General features: G+C 39.4%; 2 protein-coding genes across 2 annotated transcripts; both read right to left on the bottom strand.

Moving 5' to 3' along the window:
* Positions 1-1,464: 1,464 nt before the first annotated feature.
* htr3a (5-hydroxytryptamine (serotonin) receptor 3A) lies at positions 1,465-7,737 on the bottom strand. The gene is made up of 9 exons (XM_085419688.1): positions 7,668-7,737; positions 6,701-6,864; positions 6,361-6,405; positions 5,724-5,833; positions 5,462-5,631; positions 4,840-5,000; positions 2,505-2,715; positions 1,917-2,153; positions 1,465-1,775 (listed from the first exon to the last, which is right to left on the bottom strand). The coding sequence occupies exons 1-9, from the start codon at positions 7,735-7,737 to the stop codon at positions 1,465-1,467; spliced, it is 1,479 nt and encodes a 492-aa protein (XP_085275814.1).
* Positions 7,738-9,751: 2,014 nt separating this feature from the next.
* On the bottom strand, positions 9,752-22,235 carry htr3b (5-hydroxytryptamine (serotonin) receptor 3B). Its single transcript, XM_085421210.1, has 10 exons — positions 22,130-22,235; positions 21,416-21,453; positions 20,588-20,751; positions 20,367-20,411; positions 20,116-20,225; positions 19,366-19,535; positions 17,798-17,955; positions 14,784-14,994; positions 11,381-11,590; positions 9,752-10,970 (listed from the first exon to the last, which is right to left on the bottom strand). The coding sequence occupies exons 2-10, from the start codon at positions 21,447-21,449 to the stop codon at positions 10,705-10,707; spliced, it is 1,368 nt and encodes a 455-aa protein (XP_085277336.1). The 5' UTR covers positions 21,450-21,453; positions 22,130-22,235; the 3' UTR covers positions 9,752-10,704.
* Between the last annotated feature and the right edge of the window lie 5 nt (positions 22,236-22,240).

The raw sequence follows: 22,240 nt of genomic DNA, 5'->3' as shown, positions 1-22,240 counted from the left end.
TTCAGTGACTCACTGCTATTGAGGGAAACTGATGTTATTGTACATGGTGCCATCCTCTGGCAGCTGTGGTGGACTGCAGGCAGAAAAAAAGCTAAAAAGTCTATTTTGTTATAAACTGCACATCACATGTGACACGTACTGTACTGTGTGTGAGTGTGTTTGTCTAATATCTGTGGGTTCATTTGCAAGGCACGTTACAGCTTCAGTGGCTTGGTTATGATTCTTTTTGTGATAAATTCTATGAAAAGGTGTTTTTCTCTGTTACGATTTTTTAAAACTCTGAACTTCAGCATTATATTTTTAGTAGAGTGGAACAATGCAGCTTCCGAAACCTAAACTATGGAAGTCATTTTTCATTTCATAGTGTCCAGGTGCAAAGACATATCTTTAAAAAACGTCATTTTACACACCATTACATAAATGGAAGCTCTTATAAATGTAGTTTTTATCATTTGCTTTGTTTGATTTTATGTTTTATATGACTGTGTATTTTTAATGAAATACTGTGGCACACATGGACTTCTATAAAAAGCAAAGACTGCTATTTTTTTTATTATTTTTTTTACTTCTTTTATTTGATGACTAACCAGTGGTATTTTTAACTGGTTGTAAATGAACATTATGCATTTTACATTTTTTTTTTAACATTCTACATTTTTTCAGTGTATAATTATACAGACATTGTATTTTTTCACTGTATATAATTATATATCATCTCTTGATGGCACAAAAACACCAGAAAGTGTGTAATAAAAAGAATTCAATAGATTTCACATATTTCTCATGCTTTGAAGCATGAAAATAATTAACAGTCTTCTGTCCAAAAAAGACACTAAATAAACAAACAACATCACTCGTATGCAAAGCAGTTAATAAAATGCAATTCTTGCCTCACTAATATAAATTAATGTACAGATAACACACATGCTGGATATTTGGACTTGCATTTACATAGCACTTTTCTTCTATGCATGTTAAGCACTTTAATTTCTCACATATATCTTCTGCTCCCAGAACCTACCACTCACCACTTAACCCAACAACGACTGTAGACTACTTGAGTTCAAATTTGACACAGCAACATCTGCGATAACAACCTTAATGTCACCACTTTGACCAATTTTACTTTTTTTATGTGTATCTCCTGGTTTGTCACAGCACTTTTGCTATATTCGTCTGGGTTTTATACGATATTTACCTGCATTTTATGCTGTATTTTCATGTTTGTCTTGCAGATCTGAGTCACACGCTTCTGTTCTTGCTTCTCATTCTTTGTAATCCCTCATAATGATGGATAATAGGTGCATTTTCATGTGTGTGGGACTATTTGTATTGTTTCATATCCAGTTGCTATGTGAGTGCCTTAATGTATCCTATGAGCTACATGTGGCACAGGCCGACTAACTCTGGCATTCTTGATTTCCTGCTTTCGAGCTTGTGCCCACAGCAGTACAGTGCTATAACTTAGGCGGCCTGCCAAACAGACCACAGTGTGCCCAGGGTGATGCTGTAGGCCACCACGGCCACCAAGTAGACTCTGAAGAGCAGCACGTCAAGCACATAGCCAACCTGGAGCCACTCCTTGGCAATTTCACGGCACTTGTCCCTCTTCTCTAGGAAGTGACGTATCGTTGTCACCTCTTGCAGGATGTTGTCCATGAGAGGTGGGACGTTGTCCTTAGCTGGAGTCAGGTGCAGTCCAAGCAGTCCATCTTCTCTCTCATGCTGGCTGAGCTTTCGGCCGATTTCACAGGTGTGGTGGAGTGAGCACGGGGCTGTAGGGTTTGATTGGAGTTGTAGGATTATTTACAGTGCTAAAGCTTAAAAGCATTTAGGGATTTTTCCTTATTTTCTGCATTATTTAAGTGCGATTATGAATTATATTAGCCACTTTACTTGTTTTCTTCAATACCTACCACTTCCATAGTTGTTTTCCTTGTAGTTCTCCATGTCAGTGGACTGAGAGGAAAGTCTGGAACATAGCCGGTGCTTTTTGTGGATGCAGAAAAGGACTGGAGCTCTTTCCAACACCAGATACTTCAGCCACTGGGGCACAGGGGGCTGCAGGTCTTGTTTGTGGACCAAACGTACAATCAGTACAGTTTCTGTTAGGCTGATTACTAGGAGGGCCATGCAAACCACAAAGTACACACCTGTAGGACAGATAAGATTAAAAAAATAAATGAATTGTAGTATATAAATGATAAAGGGTAGTATGGTAAATGGTGAAAGGATGTGGCCTGACACCCAATCCATCCTGGGATAGTTTTCAGCTCAGGTGATGTTTTGCCCTCAGCCATCTGTCACTGCATGCTTTACTACAAACCAATAGCTGTTCATGGTGTTGATCTCCCCTGACATATTTTTCTCTGTTTTGTTTACCCATACATTTAAAGAAAAGTAAGACTGCCTTCAGGCAAAATATTTTAAACTCATCTCTACATAGTCACAGAAAATGCTCATTTGAATACAAACTGCCGGTGAGCGTAATTGATTCTAGTCACCAATTAGCGGGGTTCCTATGGCAGTGGCAGGCAGAGTGTCAGACACAATGATGAGGAAGACAGAGTAGCCCAGCAGCAAAGTGATCTTGAATGAAACTCTCTCTCCACTGTCTGGTGGCAGATAGAAACCCACAATGTCCATCACCATTAAGAAGATGCTGGGCAGCAGCAGGTTCACGGTGTAGAATAATGGTCGCCGTCGGATCACCACCTGGGAGATTTAGTTTAGAGTCAAGTTAAAATGTGTGCTATCAAATGAGGGAGGACATGTTTAGCATTTCTTTTCATAAAAACTGGGAATCTGGGGAACAGATGGGAACATGTTTCTTGTTTCTTGTTGGTATAAGCAGTTTATCAACAGTGTTATCACCTGGGAATAGATTTTGAGTAATTGTACCACAGGCAATGAGAAAAATACACACAAGGTAAAATGATTTTTTTAAAAAGACCTTTCAGCTTTCTCTGTAAATCATAGTAAGAACATTAACTATAACCTATAAACAGGGGCGCACATAAGTGGTCCACATGTGCGCATTCGCTGTCAAAATAAAAGAAGCGCACCCAATAAGAAGTTGCAACGCGCGTTTGCGTCCATATAAAAAGCACTGTTTTTGTCCTGTAGAGTGGGATTTTCACGGCATATTCTGCACCACATCTCTGTGCGTTTATCATTTGTTTGAAGCCAGCTCACCTCCTGCAACCACTTTTCCGAGAATACGTGCTTCTTTTGTGGTTCGGACTCCTTCTGACATTTCTTTGGAGGTGGAGGAACACCAAAGTAATTGCTTAAAGGAGCTTGCATCTTCGACATCTTTAAGAGTTCTAAACAAATGTCTGTCCTCCTCCAGAAAATCTTATCTCAAACGCGCGTTGCAACTTCTTATCTGGTGCGCGTCTTTTATTTTGACAGCGAATGCGCACCTGCGGACCACTTATGTGCAGCCCCTGACTATAAAGCATGATGATGAATACATAGTCAGGTCCAAAGTTATTTGGAAGTATTTGAACAATTGTAATTTTACCTCTCGGGACCACTGCAGTGGATTTGAAATAAAACACTGATAATTTTATTAAAGTGAAGATTTAAATTCAGGAGGTTACACAAAAGTGTTGCATTAGTTGTTTAGGAATTATACCAATTTTTATCCATAGTCCCCTATTTTCACAGGTTCAAAGAGAATTGGCTTGACAACATTTCACGATCAGGTGATGCCTGTCTTTTTTCAATTCCAAGTACTGAACTTGCATTTGGTGCCTGTTCAAGAGACATCCAAGAGATGTCTGTGCAAGTAAACAAGACCGTCATCTGGTTGAAAAATGAAAATAAACCTGTCAGAGAGATAGCAAAAGCCTTTTTAGTGGCTTTTGCGACAGTTTGATGTGTGCTTAAAAAGAATGAATTCACTGTAGTTCATCAACACCAAAAGGTCTGAAAGACCACAAAAGATAACTAAAGTAAATGATCACAGAATTATTTCCATGGTTAAGAAAAACAACTTCACAACACCTTGCTAAGCCAAGAGCACTCTCAAGAAGGTATGTGTATCATGATCAAAGTCTCCAATTGAGAGATGGTTTCATCATCGTAAATGCAGTTTACGACAACTTGCAAACCACTTGTTCCACTCAAAAACAAGAAGGCCAGATTAGACTTTTCTAAAGATCTAAAGGAGCCTGCACAGCTCTGGAAAAAAATCCAAATCATGGAACGAGGATTCACTTGTAACAGACTGACTGGAAAAGAAACGTATGGAGAGGGAAAGGAATGGCCCACATCATCTGTCAAACATGGCTTTCCATAGAGACAGGTCACTGGTGTTTAGTAATGACTCAACTGCTGATAAAAGTATCAGGATGAATTCTGAAGTGCAAAGGGTTATACTTTCCTAGATTCCACCAAATCCTGCCAGCCAGACAGCGTTTCACAGAGCAAATGGTTAGTGATGCAAAACAACCTGCAAAAGCACCTCACAAGTTTTTCAAAGCAGAAAAATGGGATAGTCCTTAATCGCCGGAGGAAAAAGATGATGGCCATGGACTTCAGGCAGTCAGTGAGTGCAAAGAATTTAATCATAAAAAAATTCTTTTGTTTAACATCGGGGTTGTCCGGTTACTTTTGAACTTCCAAAAATGAGGGACTTTGTATAAAAATGCTTGAATTTCTGAAGAGTTAATTCAGTACTTCTGATAAACCCCTTAAATTGAAGCTGAAATTCTTATGTCTATTTTTTATTTTTGGTCAGTCTATTGTTTTCACTGTTTCTCTATCTTGACCTATTAGATTGGTTCTGAGTTTTTGTATGCTCTATACAACTTAGTAAATCTTTACACTCACATGAAATTTCATTTCAGCGTAATACTCTTCTTTGTCCACACTGAAGTTCTTATATTTGGATAGTACATGAAGTAACTCCCACTCTCCTTGGTTCATGAAGACACTCTTGTCTTTACTGAGTTCCTCGGGCTCTCGCATCAGGGTGATGTTGATGTCATCAACTACAAATCGAACACAATATTGGGAGCAGCGTGAAACAGCCATGGCAACACGTCAGCCTTCACCTACCTCTGTGCTCTCTCACAGCGGGAGAGAGTTGATGGATTCATCAAACAGAGCAGTTGTTCTAGCCAAGACTTACAAGAAGTGGTGCTGCTTCAAAGACATTGATTGGATTTAGCTTTTTTTTTCTGTTTAGTTCAATTTGCATGCAGGTAATTGATAAATATGAACTATTCATTGCATTTTTTTTAAAGCATTCACAAATACTTCTAACCTAAAATGTACGTTTGGCTTGTTAGAGGCTTGTTAGCATTCTTATACATGGGAATACTTTTAGGAATAAAAATAATAAAATGTTCATTTAAATGTCATATAATAAAAATGTTTTTAGAAAAACAAAATTGTGAGAATGACTGTTATGTAATGATAAATTAATTAATAACTCGGTGAAATATCTTACTGGTATGGAGCCAGCTTTGGAAGGTCAGGCTGCAATTCTGTACATCAAATGGGAAGTTGTAGATATTGAGAGTGCAAGCTGTGACAACCTGGATGGGCTTGTAGTTGCGCACAACTCCATCATCTGTGACATAAACGTAAGGAATGTCTGGAGACTTCCCCACGTCTACACTGCAGGTCACAGGCAGAAATAACAGTTTTAATCATTGTAACAGAAATGCGAGAGGGTCTGTCTGTTAGAACTAGTAATAGCATAATCTTACAACTCATTGATGAGGATGTCAGGAACCCAAACATTAGCCGTGGGTATGGAAATTTTTTTGACTCCATCAAAGTCCTGTGAATCCCACACCAGGAACTCATCTTTCCATGACTGAAATATTCAGGAGTGCAGAAAGAACCAAACAGAATGTAAAGATTTTTTTAATTGCACTATGTCAGAAAATATGGACTGAGTGTGGTGTCATTATTAAGTGAACACAAAGGAATACAAAGAAAAGCAAACACAGATGTAAGTTAAAGCAAACATATTTCATGCAGCACTTTATAAGTTGACTAATGTCTAAATTTTATAGATAATACTTTGTGTCTTTTAATGGCGTATTTATTGATTTAGTCATTTGTCCAAACAAAGACAAGCAAACATTTGGTTTGTTTGTCTGTGTTTATGGCACTTACACAGCCCCATGAGAAAATGTAATGGTTTCAAAGAGGGGGAAAAAATCAATCATAACTGAAAGTTTTTTGTTTTAAATGGCATGAATGTGAATACTAAAACTTATTGTTGAGTAACCACATGTTTGCCATGTCAAATAGATCAAATATGTGATAAATTAATAATACCACAATTACAGATAAAGTAAGCAAACAATATACATCAAGATTTTTTATTTTTCTTACCTGTCTGTACCAGACGTATGTTGTTAACACCTGATTCTTCTCATCCTTTAACACAAAACAAAACAGAGAAATCAGGGGAAAAACAAAAAATGGTATATGGTCCACGTTACATTGGTGCTTCTATGTTTTTTTAAAAAAAAATCCTAACATGTGAAAGCAATGATTTAGATTCAGTTTTACAAAATGACTGTGTATTTGTGCATGCTCATGTATGCATAATTATGACACATTGTGTACTTAATGATGATTTCTTTATATATATAATGTTATATATACTATATAAAATATATATATATAACACACAGAAAATAGTAATTGCTTTGTAGACAGCATAACTCACCACATTAAGGATAGAGTATACCATGAGGTCAATTTCCACATTAGTAGGGGTGTTCCAGTCTTTCACTGGTCTCACTCCTTTCTTATAACCGACACTCAAAAATTCTGCCAGTCGCACTAAGGTGGCATTGGCAAATCTTCCAGTGCTGCTGCCCAGTTTCTTTGCTGAAAAAGTTACAGTGAAAATTTGAAAAACCCATAAAAAATCTAATAGACACACTAATATAATATATATATATAATAATATATGCACATATAAATATATGCCGTTAAAGAAATAGTTAAAATCACAAATGACAAACAAATGTGTAATAAGATCGGTTGCATCTGTGGTCAACTTCAATAAAAATAAAAATGGAATTCATCAAAAATAATTAGAAGGAAATCATTATGAATATTAAATGCACTGAATATTTTTAAACTAAATGTATTTCATAAGGAATATGCATTTCTTGTTTCAGATGACAGATAACAGCTACATGTCACGTATATTTAATCAAAAAGCTACATTTCCAAGCATTCAAAGCATAAATGTTTTGAAGTTCCATAACGTATTTCACCACAAATATAACAGTACTTTAAGTGTTCATTGCTTTTTTTATTTCTCAACATATATCCTTTATCTTTTATACGTACAATTAATGTCAGCTGTTTCTGCGATATTTCTTTCTTTGTTTGAGACACTTTAATTTTATTTAATTTAAATGATAGATATATATAATTATTAGTTACTAAGATTCATTATTAAGATTCAACTTTTTGCAAAAACACTTAATTTGTTAGCAGACAGATGTGACTAAAATAAAACAGCTAAGATTGGACTAGAAAGTCAAATGAAGACTAGCAAAAATATTACACAGGAAAGCTAATACCATTTTAAACTATCATTAATATTTTCCCTGATATTTGGTGAACCCAAGGCCCAAAACTGGCTTAGGTTAACAATAAAATTAAATCCTCTGGTGTACCTGTGCATTCTTTTGAGGCTTCATTAATCAGAAGGAAGCAGAGTGCTGTCCAGGCTGATGAGAATCTCATGCTGCTAGTTCACCTGTGTTTTCCCTTGTTGCTGCTGAAGTCTGCCTGTCGCTCTGATGAAAGGCCTCAGGATGCCTGGCACCTATATCCTCCACATCCATCCACTATATGCATCGCTTCGCTCACATCCACTATCAAAACCTTGTTAGTGTCACTCCACTCATGAGGGTGTATCCGTCTGCTCTGACACCACTCCTTGTTCAATAAAGCAGCAGCTCGCTCAGATAAATGGAGCCAGAGTTCTGCGACTGGATCATATGTCATGTCTGAGAAGTTATTTAATTCAATAATACGATCACAGGCCAGTATGTTACAATGTTTACCAATTAAGAAACCATTAGGCAAGAATGTCATCTCATTTTAGTCTCAAAGTGTCAGCAATTAATGCCTTAAAAACAATTAAAAAGGAGCGTGGCGGTGTGAATTTTTATTAGCCAGTTTTCAGCTGTCCTCAGTTTTACATCAGGGTACATTTTGTTTGGTAAATATGCCCATTAACTTTTAAGGAAAGGGCATAATATTTTGTTCACACCTCAGAGCATACTATACTGCAAATGTTCGTGGCCAGGATTGCTCTATCTACAGTACTTACTATGAGTAAACTGATTATGTGCCGCATACAGCCCAGTTATCTTTACAACACTGAAATAATCTTTGCTGGATCTGCCTTCAAAATGCTCCATCATCCCTATTACTACTGAGTCTACTATCATTACACTTGCTGTACAATTTCCAGACAACAGTGAAGTCCACAAATGCACGTAAGCTTCACATGTTCTGTGCTTTTGGATTTAAACAACAGTAGTATGTTGCAATTTATCAGGATCTAGAAATACTATTTACTTTCAATACATTTTCATGGCTATACAAGGAATAGTGGTATGCCTTATTAAAAAATTTAAATGATTAATGAATCATTTGCAACTGTTAGCCTTTGAAAAGTAGCAAGGTGAACTGGGCTCTTTGGCAGGCCAGTTTTATTCAGTTCAATTCAATTTTATTTATACAGCGCCAAATCACAACAACAGTCTCCTCAAGGCGCTTTATATTGTAAGGTAGACCCTACAATAATACATACAGAGAAAAAAACCCCCAACAATCATGTGACCAAGCACTTTGGTAACAGTGGGAAGGAAAAACTCCCTTTTAACAGGAAGAAACCTCCAGCAGAACCAGGCTCAGGGAGGGGCGGAGCCATCTGCCGCGACTGGTTGGGGTGAGAGAAGGAAGACAGGATAAAGACGTGCTGTGGAAGAGAGACAGATTAATAACAAGTATGATTCAATGCAGAGAGGTCTGTTAACACATAGTGAGTGAGAAAGCTGACTGAAGAAGAAATACTCAATGCATCATGGGAATCCCCCAGCAGCCTAAACCTATTGCAGCATAACTAAGGGAGATTTCAGGGTTACCTGATCCAGCCTTAACTATATGCTTTAGCAAAAAGGAAAGTTTTAAGCCTAATCCTAAAATCTTAAAATTCTGGCCTCTGTGCCACATGTTTAGCCCCTGATCTTAACTGCACCTTGAAAGAGGACAATATTGTAGTTCACTTTCACACTGACTATATCTAAAATACTGAAAGCTTTGGTTTTTGACTCATATAATGTAAGTAGTTTTCAAATTCAGATTGCAATTCAAACAAAAAAACCTAGGTTTGATTTGGATTGAACCTTTAGCTCTAAGCCATGGAGGGTTGTAACAACTCTTTAGTTTCATTCATGTGAAATTTCCTAAAGAAAGGTTTTGTGGCCTACTTTTTCACTCGCCTGCTCTCCGGGTTTCAGAAATAATGAATATGAGCAGCGAAGCCTTTGAAGGCTTGTAGCTGTCTCTCTAAATGGATGCATACTAAGTCTGTAATCATGTGTATTTCAGAAAGGCAGGATCCATCGTTCCTTTGCCTCACAAAAGCTTTTGTTGCTTCTTCTGTCATGTTTTATCTTTGCAAAATAATCACATTCTTTTTGTGGTTATTATTTTTATTTTAAAAAAAAAAACAGGCACAAACATCTACAGATTACATTTATATCCAAAACAAAGCGAATGCAGACATCTTAAACAGCCACTGGAAGCCTCATAGAGACACTAACAAAGCAATGATGAAAGATTTATTTTCAGATGTGTTGCATAACATCGTGTAACCAGATATACTGGAAAAAAGAGGTTGCTGATACCGTCAAAACTACATTAATATTGATCGTTACACTGGCAAGTTTTCTGTGCACATTTGATATTCTTATTAGGACTATTAGGAAACCACCAGGGAGTAGAGACACAGCAGCTGAGCTCTGAAAGGTTTTCACTGATCCATTTTGTGGCAGTAGGATGGAGATTAAAGTATGAATACAATATCATAGCATCACACTGGAAGTGAGAATTTTCTCCTGAGAGCTACTTTATTGTACAGTATCTCTGAGTAAATCTTCACTGCCGGGAAACATAATAACAGAGCCGATACAATAATGTCTTTGTCAGAATGATGATACAGTGCTACGATGGCTAGAGCGGTGGCGGTTACGCGAGCAGCATATTTAAAGAGTAGCTATTGCTCCAGAAGACTTCAAGTGTACTTTTTGCAGTTTTGCCAAATATTTGTACTGGCTATTTAAAAGGCATTACTCAATCTGTCAGTAATAAACATAGTTTTTTTTAATAATTTATATAATCTGAATAAACTGTTGTTTTGACCACATCCTGTTCTTAGACCCCAAAGGTCCAAAACTGTGATTAAAACTAAAAACAGTCAAAAAACAGCCACATTGCAACATATAAAATACAACAACAACATACAAATAAAGTGTATTGTAACCAGTGGTTTCTTAGGTTAAATATATATGAGCACTTCTTGAAGTAGCCTATATTTTTATTTAAGTCAGGTTTATTCTATACACAGCAACAGTGCAGTATTTATCTCTGCAAGTACAGTGGACATAGGCAAGAACTGTTTTTAAATGTGCAGTTAAGTCAAGCAAAGCTCCAGTTGACCCAGAGCAGCAGCAGCGTTCCAGCATACAAGCCCAGAACCAGCAGATAAAGGCGAAACAGGAAGCAGTCGAGCTTAGAGCAGAGGGCCAGCCATTCGCTCTGAGCTGAAGACTCGCTGTCCTCCTGGGAAAAAGCTAGACGGAGGGAAACCAGCTCTCGGAGGAGCCACTCCAGCCCAGTGGGAGTATCCTGGATCTCATTCAGGGACAGCAGATCCTCATCCAGTGAGTTTTCAAGCTCATAGTCTAAGAAAAAAAAACATTACAATGTAAGTAATGGATATATATTTATGGAGTAGGAGACAGTTTATATCCTTTACCAGCTTTATATCCTGTACAATAGCCCCATTGACTTGGCCCACTGTGCCACCCTGCTGCTATTCCACCCTCAACTATTCCGCTAATGCATTTTTGTCCTACTTTCAAAAAGAGTTTCCATACGCTTTGGCACAGTGTGTATTTCTATTTCTATTTTTAGGGCTTAAATTTTCCCACAGATAAGATGTGCCTTGGCTCCCGTTTAAGTGTTTTTCCTCCCATGACTCATGATGTTGTTTTCAATTTTGCTGAAGCAAAGTTTAAAAAAAAAAAAAAAAAAGTGTACTCTTATATCCGCTGCCAATAGCACATTTGGGAAAACGAGTCTTAAAGTTTACCTCCAGACGGGTTTATGTGGTCGAGGGTTTTGATGGAAGTTAAAGCACTCTCAGTAAAGACATGACCAGCTGAGCCGTACTTGTCCAACAGGCAGGCAGACACTGACATTTCCTTGACCTCCTTCTCACTGTAGTGAAGCAGCTTCACAACCAGTATAGACTTGATCAGACTGAGCATCAGCAGGGCCATGCACACCACAAAGAATACCCCTAAATGGAGATTGCATAGTTCAGAAACTTGGTGGAGAATATAGAAACACTTACAATAGTGTCTAGTTACATAAAATCCAAACTATAACCGATATTTACAATAAAGCTTTACTGATTGCCCAGACACCTATTTCCATGCTCACAGTCTGATTCTACCTCAAACTGCCTTCATATTGTGACACACTGCCAGTCTTGGGGTATTTAGTCTAAGAGTGATCTTTTCTGTGGTTTAACATTACCCTTACTCTTTATAGGTTTTTCATGGAGCACTCTATTTAAGGCAGAGCAGGTTTGCAGCCTCCCCAGATAAATTACTGTGTGTAAAATTAAATGTGGGGAGCACTCAGAGCTTCATAATTTAATTAAGGTATTTCAGATTCTGCTTCTTCAATTAGGCTCCACTTGTTTTTCAGAATCAGAATCAGAATCAGAATACTTTATTGATCCCTGGGGGAAATTATTTTTTGTTACAGTGCTCCATTTTAAACCAACATTAAGACAAGACAGACAATACGCTAACTAAGAATAGTACAATATATACATATATATACATACATACATACATAAGTCACTTATAAATAAATATTTGGAAAAGAAACATGTGTAGTTGTAGCAGCAACAGTGTGTTAAGTGGATGCGTTGTACAGGGAGATGGCCACAGGCAGGAATGATTTCCTGTGTCGTTCAGTGGTGCTTTTCGGTAATCTCAGTCTCTCACTGAACGAGCTCCTGTGACTGACCAACATGTCATGGAGTGGGTGGGAGGTGTTATCCAACATTGTCTTTATCTTGGACAGCATCCGCCTCTCCGACACCACCTTGAGGGAGTCCAGCTCCATCCCCACAACATTGCTGGCCTTACGGATCAGTTTATTAAGTCTGTTGGCATCTGCGACCCTCAGCCTGCTCCCCCAGCATGCAACAGCATAGAGGATCGCACTGGCCACCACAGACTCATAGAAAATCCTCAGCATTTTCTGGCAGATGTTGAAGGACCTCAGTCGCCTCAAAAAATAGAGACGACTCTGGCCCTTCCTGTAAAGTGCTGTGGTGTTTTTAGCCCAGTCCAGTTTATTGTCAATGTGTACTCCAAGGTATTTATAGTCCTCCACAATGTCAACACTGACCCCCTGAATTGAAACAGGGGTCAAGTGTTTCCTGGTCTTCCTGAAGTCCACGATCAGTTCCTTGGTCTTTGCCACGTTGAGCTGCAGATGATTCTGCTCACACCACGTGACAAAGGAGTCGACCACAGCCCGGTACTCTGTCTCATCATCCCTGCTGATGCATCCAACCACCGCAGAGTCATCAGAAAACTTCTGAAGATGGCAGGTCTCTGTGCAGTGGCTGAAGTCTGTGGTGTAGAGGGTGAAGAGGAAGGGGGAGAGGACAGTCCCCTGTGGTGCCCCTGTGTTGCTAATCACCTTGTCAGACACACACTGTGGGAGACGTACATATTGTGGTCTTCCTGTCAGGTAATCAACAATCCAGGACACCAGAGAAGCATCCACCTGCATCGCTGCTAACTTATCACCCAGGAGGGTCGGCCTGATGGTGTTGAAAGCACTGGAAAAGTCAAAAAACATGACCCTCACAGTGCTCGCCGGCTGGTCCAGATGGGTGTAGACACGATTGAGCAGGTAGATGATGGCGTCCTCTGTTCCGAGACGAGGCTGATAAGCGAACTGAAGGGGATCCAGATGTGGTCTTACTATGGGTCGCAGCTGGTCCAGGATGAGCCTTTCCAGGGTCTTCATGATGTGGGAGGTCAGTGCCACGGGCCTGTAATCCTGGGGGCCACTGGGACGAGGCGTCTTTGGTACAGGGACGAGGCATGATGTCTTCCACATCACCGGGACCCTCTGCAGACTCAGACTCAGCATAAACAGTTTATGAAAGACTCCACACAGCTGGGGGGCACAGGCCTTGAGGACAAGGGGACTCACTCCGTCTGGTCCAGCAGACTTGCCTGAGTGAAGTCTCCTCATTTGCATCTCAACCTGGTATTGAGTGAAGGTGATGGGTGGGGGAGGGGTGTCAGGAATCTCACAGGAGGCAACATGTGAAGAGAGAGGCTGGCACAGTGGTGTGGCTCTGGATTCCAGGCTGACTGCAGGTGAGGTTGTGGGGGTGGGAGCAGACACTGTGGTGTCGAATCTATTGAAAAACAGATTCAACTCGTCGGCTCTATTCTCACCTCCCTCAGCTCCCCTGCTGTTGGTTGGCCTGAATCCAGTGATGGTCTTCATGCCCCTCCACACCTCTCTCATGCTGTTCTGCTGGAGTTTCCACTCCAGCTTCCTCCTGTAATTGTCCTTAGCCTCTCTGATCTTGTCCTTTAGTAACACCTGGATCTTCCTCACCTCCTCTTTGTTGCCCCCTCTGAAAGCCCTCTTCTTGTTGTTGAGGAGGGCTTTGATGTCCTTAGTCACCCACGGCTTGTTATTTGGGTAACAATGAACAGTCTGAGCTGGAACAATGGAGTCGGTGCAGAAAGTTATGTAGTCTGTGATACACTCAGTAAGCCCATTGATGTCCTCGGCGTGAGGCTCACAGAGTGTTTCCCAGTCGGTCACCTCGAAACAGCCCTGTAGTTCCGCTATTGCCTCCTCTGACCACCTCCTAACAGTCCTGGTGGTCACAGGTTCCCTCCTCACAATTGGCACATAGCGGGGGGTGAGGTGAATCAGGTTATGATCTGACCTACCAAGTGGGGGGAGGGAGGAGGAGCTGTATGCATCCTTGACGTTAGCATACAGTAAGTCTAAAGTTTTCTCTCCCCTGGTGGGACAGTCCACATATTGTTTGAATGTTGGTAGTGTATTGTCCAGTGATACATGGTTGAAGTCACCCGAGATCACAATAAAGGCACTCGGGTGCTGAGTCTGTAGCCGAGCTATGGCAGAGTGGATAGTGTCACATGCAGCTGTGGGGTTAGCAGAGGGGGGAACATAAACAGCCACCAAGATGACGTGAGAGAATTCCCTGGGTAAATAATACTTCCTCTAAATAAATAATTTCCTCTTGTATTCCCCCAGTACTACTAGACATACTATTGTCATTCTACAAATTAATGTTTTGCAGACAGTGCACATTGGAATTTATTTTACATTAACCTTTCTGGCTTCAGTTACAGAATAAAAAACAGGATATAGGTTGTTTGCTTTACATATGTGTGTCTTTAAAATCCCACCAATGAGTGAAGTTCTGACAGCAGTAACAGGCAGTTCATCTGTCATGTTGACTCTGAAGACGGTGTAGCCGAGCAGTATGCTGATCTTAAAGGTGATGCGTGTACCGCTGTTCAGAGGCAGGTAGAAGCTCATCACATCTACCAACATGAGGAAGATGCTCGGGATGAGGAGTCCTACCACGTACAGCAGGGGGCGCCGGCGAATCAACACCTGAATAAAAGATGAGGCCAGTGAGCTGAGGTATGAAGGACAGAAGACAGACAGAAATAATATCCACAAGTCTTGACAGTTCACACACCTAATTTTGGAGTCACTTTTAAATATAACCAAGGAATATTTGTTTATCTCTCCAGACAAACAGCTGTGTGCATGAAACACTTATCTCTGACATTTCTGCCCCCAAACCCACCTGAATGGAACTGAGGAACATTTTACTTAGGACACAAAACAGCAGCAGCACTGTCTTGTTTCACAAAATAAATGTCCTTATTAGTCTGTATAATCCACAAAACACATTATCAGCTGTAACATAAAGGACAACCAGACTAAAGAAAAACAGTTTCTATCCACAGGCCATCAGGCTACTGAATCACTAACTAATTGTTGAACTGTAATGATCTCTCACCTGTAAATTTGCAATTTTGTACATTTATATATGTATATATTTATAACACAACTTCATACAATATAAACATTGCATACTCTGCATATATTACACTGGGACAGTGTTGCAACTACTTGCACTTTAAATTCTGACTACACCTACACATAAGCTGCACTTGTTTTACTTTATTATTATTTTCAGTGCTATTTTCTATGTTCAGGGTTAAGTTTACTCTTTTAGTTAGTTGTTATTTAAATGTGTGAAGGGAACCTGCAAAGTAAGAATTTCATTGCTCTGCATAACTACTTGTATTTTGTGGTGTATATGACAATAAACTTCACGAATCTTGAACATATTTCCACTGTCACTCCATCCATTTTCTTTCATTTATTCTGTGTTGGACCGTATCCCAGCTGCCATAGGGCAAGAGGCAGGATATGCACTGGACAGGTCACCAGTTTGTCGCAGGGTTAACGTAGACTGGCAACCATTCATTTAGAATCACCTAAATTGTCTAACCCCACTGACTGCATGTCTTTGGACTGTGGGAGGAAGCCAGGGTACCCGGTAAGAACCCACACAGACATGGTGAGAACATGCAAACTCCACACAGAAAGACCCCAGCCAGATGGTGGATTTTAACCCAAGGACTTCTTGCTGTGTGGTAACAGTCCTAACCACCGCTGCCTGTTGGCTCCTGTGTGATAACACGAGTGAACTTGTGTGTTGAGTACAAGTAATAATATAAAATTCAATTATGTCTGATTTTGATAACCACAAACCCTGAAAAACCACCATTAAATCCCTCTCTAGTGTGTTCATGTGTCTGAGCTGCCGTGATGGTGATTAATGAAAAACTAAACATAATCCTGTTAGAAAGTTTCCCGTCATAACAAGTTGAAACCATCCCTGATAATAATTACCAGCTAACTGATGTTTCACTAGCTGCTGCTGTGAGGGAGCCTTTCATTACTCTCTCTGAGAGAATGAGTCCCCGAAGTAACTTCTGTTTACACTGCACTCGTTAAACTTTGTTAGCATTCACAGCACATATGATATGTAATCACAGGAGTGTCTTATTCATCACATCTAGGACACTCTCTCTCAAAGTCATTTTCCATCGTTCTCTGCAGAATATCAGCTGTCTACAAACACGTCTATCACTCAGCTCGTCTCAATTTGTCAAGCTACAGCCTGCTTCACAAAGTGATTTATGAGCACTACTCTGGTACAGATTGCAAAAATTGCTGGCATCCCAAGTTATCATCACTCGCAAATTAAATATAAATTTGCAAGTCTGACAGTCCTTTCCCATGTTCGGGCATAGGATTCAAGGTTTTCATTTCTTCAGATCAGTTAAAAGTGAGAAAATTAGTGTGAAAGTAGTTGACCCCAATTGCCAAATTCATGAAATGGGCCCCAGTCATCAACGAGAGATAAAAAAGAGCCAAGCCATTATTATTTATGTAACAACAATATAGCAGTGTGCATTGACATCAAGTGGCCCACTGTTAAATAAGCTTGTGTTCCAAGGCATGAATAGGCGTCACTATGAATGCTTTAGTGCATTTTTTTACTTCCAAACTGGAACGAATATGTTTGGATTTCACTTTGACTTTTCATTTCGATGAATAGAGAATCAGGTCTTCTCGGGCTATAGATTTCGATTCTGAATGTGTGTAGATTTGTTTGTTCATGTTCAAGTATTTGGGTTATTAATAGCAGCTGAATGTTGCTCTGTTACTTTCTCCAGCTTGTGAAAAGTAACATTTTCTCAGAAGTCAGACGTTTTTATATAAAATATCTATTGCACGCAACAACACTGTCACAGTGTAACAATATCCCAGTGAGCCATGAAATGCTCCATTACAAAAAAAACCTTGGCTCTTTGAGCTGGATAACTAGCAGCCCTCCCTGCTCTCCACCTGCAATGGGCTATGGGGCCATTTTGCTCCCCGCTAACAAGAAGTCCATTGATCAGGCAGCCACTGAGACAGTCTCATTATGGTTGCTCACCCTCCCCTGTCTATCAGCTTCTCTCTCTCTATCTGTCTCTTTACTTGCCAGAAACAGCCTCAGCCTCATCATTTGGCATTAGCTCTCTAGCTCAATCCATGAAGGTCGCAGCCAATTGCTTTACACTTTACAATTCCACCGCAACGCTTCAGGGTGTAACCCGCAGAGAACTACAGTTTAAAGCTCACCATCGACTAGCAATCAGAGCCATCACAGCACAGTTACTCTCTCACTTGTTACAGAGCGTTTACGCCTCTGAAGTAATAATCTATCAAACACCCGAAATATTAGTATTTGATTGCTGTTAGATTTATAAGATAACCGGTTTCATTTAAATTACTCCCAATAACAGTAAATGTGATGAATGTACGCTAAGTACGATAAGTCACGTACGTTAAACTGGATGTAGGCATATTCAGTTTCGTTTTGTTGACTCAGCCGGTAGCGTGAAGGAATGGACAGCAGTTCCCATTCTCCATCATTCATGAACTGCTTTCTATCCTTAGCAGTGGTGTTTTCATTCCTCAACAGGGCCAAGTTTATTTCTTGCACTGCAGAGGGAGAGATAATGAAGAATAAAATATGGCAGAAGAAACAACAATGAGCGTAGTGTGTATCTGCTATCTCCTTGTACTGTGTTGTCACCTTTGTCTCACAGTGGCAGACAAATCAGTTTCAAATTATTCAGTTTTCCTTCTACTATCCACAGATTTTTAAGCAAGGTGCACTGTCATATCTACATGTCATCTGTCAGCTGTGGCAAACCCTACAGCTGAATGGAATGATAAACACTGCAAATACGGAATAAAATAAGCTCAGCATTTCACTCACTGTCTTTATCGGTTGATGACTTTCATCAGTTGTCCTAGAGATGGTTCAGATTTTATCACAGGGCTGAAGCTATGTCGTTTACAAGGCAATGATAACTGATGGTTGCAAAGGCATATGAAAGAACACTAGCTGAAATTACAAAACATTAGCTGTACAGCTTCTACAGTTCGACTGTTTACTGCTTTAGTGGATCACCATAGTCTTTCATCCCGTCTTCCTTCTCTCACCCCAACCGGTCGCAGCAGATGGCCCCGCCCCTCGCTGAGCCTGGTTCTGCCGGAGGTTTCTTCCTGTTAAAAGGGAGTTTTTCCTTCCCACTGTCGCCAAAGTGCTTCTTCATATGGAGTCATATGATTGTTGGGTTTATTTCTCTGTATGCATTATTGTAGGGTCTACTCTACAATATAAAGTGCCTTGAGGAGACTGTTGTTGTGATTTGACGCTATATAAATAAAATTGAATTGAACTGAATTGAATTGAATTGAATTAGAAGAATAAGACAAGTTAAGTGAGTTTTGTTGAACTTTATGCAGCAATAGATATCTATGATTCTATTAACAGATGTAAACTGGATGAATTCATCAGAGCTTTTGGTTAGATTTTTTAACTTTGTAAAATATTGTAACATTTAATTTATTTTACTTAGTTACTGTTCTTACTTTCTTCGAGCAACTGTGACCACATAATTAAGGTTTTCTGATTCTGAAATTATAAAAAACAAAAGTTCAATTTATGTGATACTAAATAAAAACACTGTTGATCTAATCAGCCTCAACCTGTTGAATCACCATAGGTGCTCCTATTTTTTCTAATTTCTTTATTTTTATTATTATTTTATTTCTTTGTCTCCCTCCCTCACTAACATAGGCTTTTGGACTGAATAGAGCCCCATACTTCCACACAGCAGCCCCTATAACACACACACACCTACACACACTCATATATCTCGTCACATCCTGTCTTCTCTTGCACAATAAAAAACAATAAAAACGCTGTTGTTTTTGAGATTAAGCAGATACACCAAGTGAAGTCATTCTGACTGAATTTCTCTACTTAAAGCTGGTGAAAGTCTCCACCACAGGTATGAAAACTGTACTCTCCTGCTGTAAACGTAGGCTGATTTTACAGACCTGAGTGCAACAAACTTCGGAAGGTGAGGCTGCAATTCTGCTTGTCAAATGGAAAGGCATACATCTCGAGAGTGCAAGCTAGCACTGCCTGTATGGGCCGTTTGTTCTTTACTGAGCCAGAAGAGTTGACGTAAACGTAGGGGATCGGAGGGGACTTCCCTTCGTCCACACTGGAATGGATATGAGGAGAAAGAGGGGAGAACAGGTGAGATCATCAAGACACCTTTTGTTGAGCTGATCCATAACTAAAGTGGCTGTTTCGTGGACCTTGTCCCATGAACGGGGACATGCTAAACCAGCACCTATAAATGCTCAGGTTTAACATGAATCCTAACCTAATTTTGATTAGACTTACTGAGATTGAGACGTACATAATTTCCTCTGCCATTAATAAAGTATTGTGATTCTGATTATTTCATGATTACCTCTGGGATGCCAAAATCCAATTTCAAATACAGAAACATGACATCAGCAGTTACCGGAAAGATGTAATTTCCTAACAGTTTACAACTAAATTAAAAAAAACATTGCCATGTTAAAAGATATGTGAATATTTTAATGTACTGCAAATGTAAACCATGTTATCAATTGATGTATTATTGCTTTAATACAATACAAAACAATCAGATCAGTAGGAATCTGTGGTACATTTCTAAAATCAAAGAAACTCAATCATGTTTGAGACTTGGGCAAAATTGAAGGACACTGCACTGAACACAAGAAAAAAAGTTTGTGCAGACACTTTCTTACAATTCACTAATGATAACATCAGGTATCCAGATAGCTTCAGATGACAGCGAGATCTCTTTGATACCCTCAAACTCGTCTGGATCCCAAACCAGGAACTCATCTGTCCAGACCTGAAAAGTGCAAAGGATTTTTCAGCTAAACTAAAAAGCTCTTTTATCCATAAAGATATATATTTTAATACACTGAAAAATGCCTTTTTTTCTTAACTTGTGTAGCAAGAAACAATAAGGAAGCACAAAAAGGCTATTTACCTGTCTGTACCAAATACTTGTAGTGATGCTCTGAGTCTTTCCATCCTGAAGAAAAGAAAATGAGTTTCAACACAATTTCTAAAATTTTTCTTCCAAGGTTACTGTTTGAGTTGCTTTGTAAACAACATAGAAATGCATGAAAAGTGATACTGAATAAAATGCAATATCATAAACGTTAGGAGCAATACAAACACAGCAGAAAGCATTCAAAACTAACATACCACATCAAGGACAGACCGTAGTGTCAGGTCTATGTAGACAGTAGTAGGAGTGGTCCAATTGTGAACAGGTCGAACGCCGCAGTCGTAGTTCCTCAGCAGGGTCCTGGTCAGCTGGTTCAGAGCTGACCTCTTTGGCTTCTCTGGCACACATTCAGCCAGATGGGCTGAAAATTAAAGAAAGATTACCACTTGGACAAACAACTCACACTCACAGGACACAAAGGACAAAACGATGTGCTGCTACCCAGTGGTGCAGAGGAAAATCTGAGGCTTAAACTATTACATCAGTGGATTACTAAAAAAGATATCATATCATGCCTAGACTCAATATCTGTTGCCTACTTGAATTTACACAACACAAAAAGAATTGGATAATTAAGTTTTGGGGTAAGCTGGGGGTATCAAGAAGTCCCCTTTGAATTTCCTGGATCACTTATTAAGTCTTGCAAAAAGGTAGCTGCATGAGCCATTCATTGTTCCGCATTCCCTTCATTTTGCCACTTTAATGTAAAGCGATGAGAATAATGTAAGGAAATCCACATTTTTTAAATAAATTTGTATTGATTTAAATACATTGTTAAGAGGATGCTTATAATAACCATCAGACAAGGTGACTTTTTCTTTATCTCTGCATTTATCGTAACATCTGAATGTGTCTGGTATTGCTGACCAAATACAATAAGCAAAGCAATGGCTCAAACAATTAAAACAAAACAAAAAATCAGGACATGTGACAGCTGCTTCATTCTGATGTGAAATGCCACAAAGACGAAGCATCTAAATGAATTCATGTGGACATCTCAATCAATTACAAAAAGAGCATCTTACCTGAGATCAGCAGCGTCAGCCAAATGAGAGACATCAAGCTAAAAACCAAGATTACAGGTGTTATCCAAGTCATACCCAAAATGATTGCCCTGTTAAAGTAGAAATATCCACAGTTTCATCAAATAAGTTCAACAGCAGCAATCCTGACAGGAGGGGAGGAGCAATGAACAGGGTAGAGCAGACATTTTTTTGGTTGTCATTGATTTTCCACTACCCGGGTAAGGTGATACATGTGATAGAAACACCCCAGAGAGACAGCTCCCTGGAGGTGTTTTTAGTCCAGTTTACAGCTTCGGATAATTCTAAACACTTAAGTATGTGTTGTAAAAGTGCTGGAAGCATCTAACAGAAGAACTAAAGAATGGACTGATGGGTAATTGTACATGTCTGCGAACCAGAGAGTGGAAAATAAAGCCATAAAATGCAAGGCATAAAAATATTTCACATTACAGATTGCCGTGACTGTAATACCATGGATATAAATGCATATCATTTATATTGCAATCACATTTAGTTTCTCGTAAGAAAAGCAGTAATTCAATTACAAAAACAACAATAAGGCTCTTAGAGACGAGGAAATTGTTTTGTTTTGTTTTTTTGTTTTTTCTGTAAGAGAGGCGGAAGTCACCGTATTGTAAACTAGCTACATAATTGCTGTAAAGCCATTAACGTTGGATAATAAATCTGCCATAGACACTGGAAGTATTTCATTACCTGAGGAAACGTCCCGACAATCACGTAACGGGTGCGCGCGGGTTTTAAGTTAGCGACCATTGACTGTAGTTAGCGATCGCTCCAAGGCACGCGCGTGTCTGGATAGGTGAG

Source organism: Rhamphochromis longiceps, linkage group LG10, assembly GCF_057381845.1.
Source record: "Rhamphochromis longiceps isolate RC_006_pf linkage group LG10, R_longiceps_female_GT1.1, whole genome shotgun sequence".
Classification (NCBI taxonomy): Eukaryota; Metazoa; Chordata; class Actinopteri; order Cichliformes; family Cichlidae; genus Rhamphochromis; species Rhamphochromis longiceps.
The sequence above is the reverse complement of the archived record's forward strand: the minus strand, read 5'-3'. Positions and strand labels throughout refer to the sequence as shown.

Coding starts and splice junctions, on each gene's coding strand:
- htr3a (XM_085419688.1), bottom strand. CDS start 7,737: ATGAGATTCTCATCAGCCTGGACAGCACTCTGCTTCCTTCTGATTAAT. Junction 6,865..7,667: donor AGCCTCAAAAGAATGCACAG/GTACACCAGAGG, acceptor TAACTTTTTCAG/CAAAGAAACTGGGCAGCAGC. Junction 2,154..2,504: donor CATAGGAACCCCGCTAATTG/GTGACTAGAATC, acceptor TCTGTCCTACAG/GTGTGTACTTTGTGGTTTGC.
- htr3b (XM_085421210.1), bottom strand. CDS start 21,449: ATGTCTCTCATTTGGCTGACGCTGCTGATCTCAG. Junction 20,752..21,415: donor GCTGACGCTGCTGATCTCAG/GTAAGATGCTCT, acceptor TTTAATTTTCAG/CCCATCTGGCTGAATGTGTG. Junction 11,591..14,783: donor TGTCAGAACTTCACTCATTG/GTGGGATTTTAA, acceptor ATCTCCATTTAG/GGGTATTCTTTGTGGTGTGC.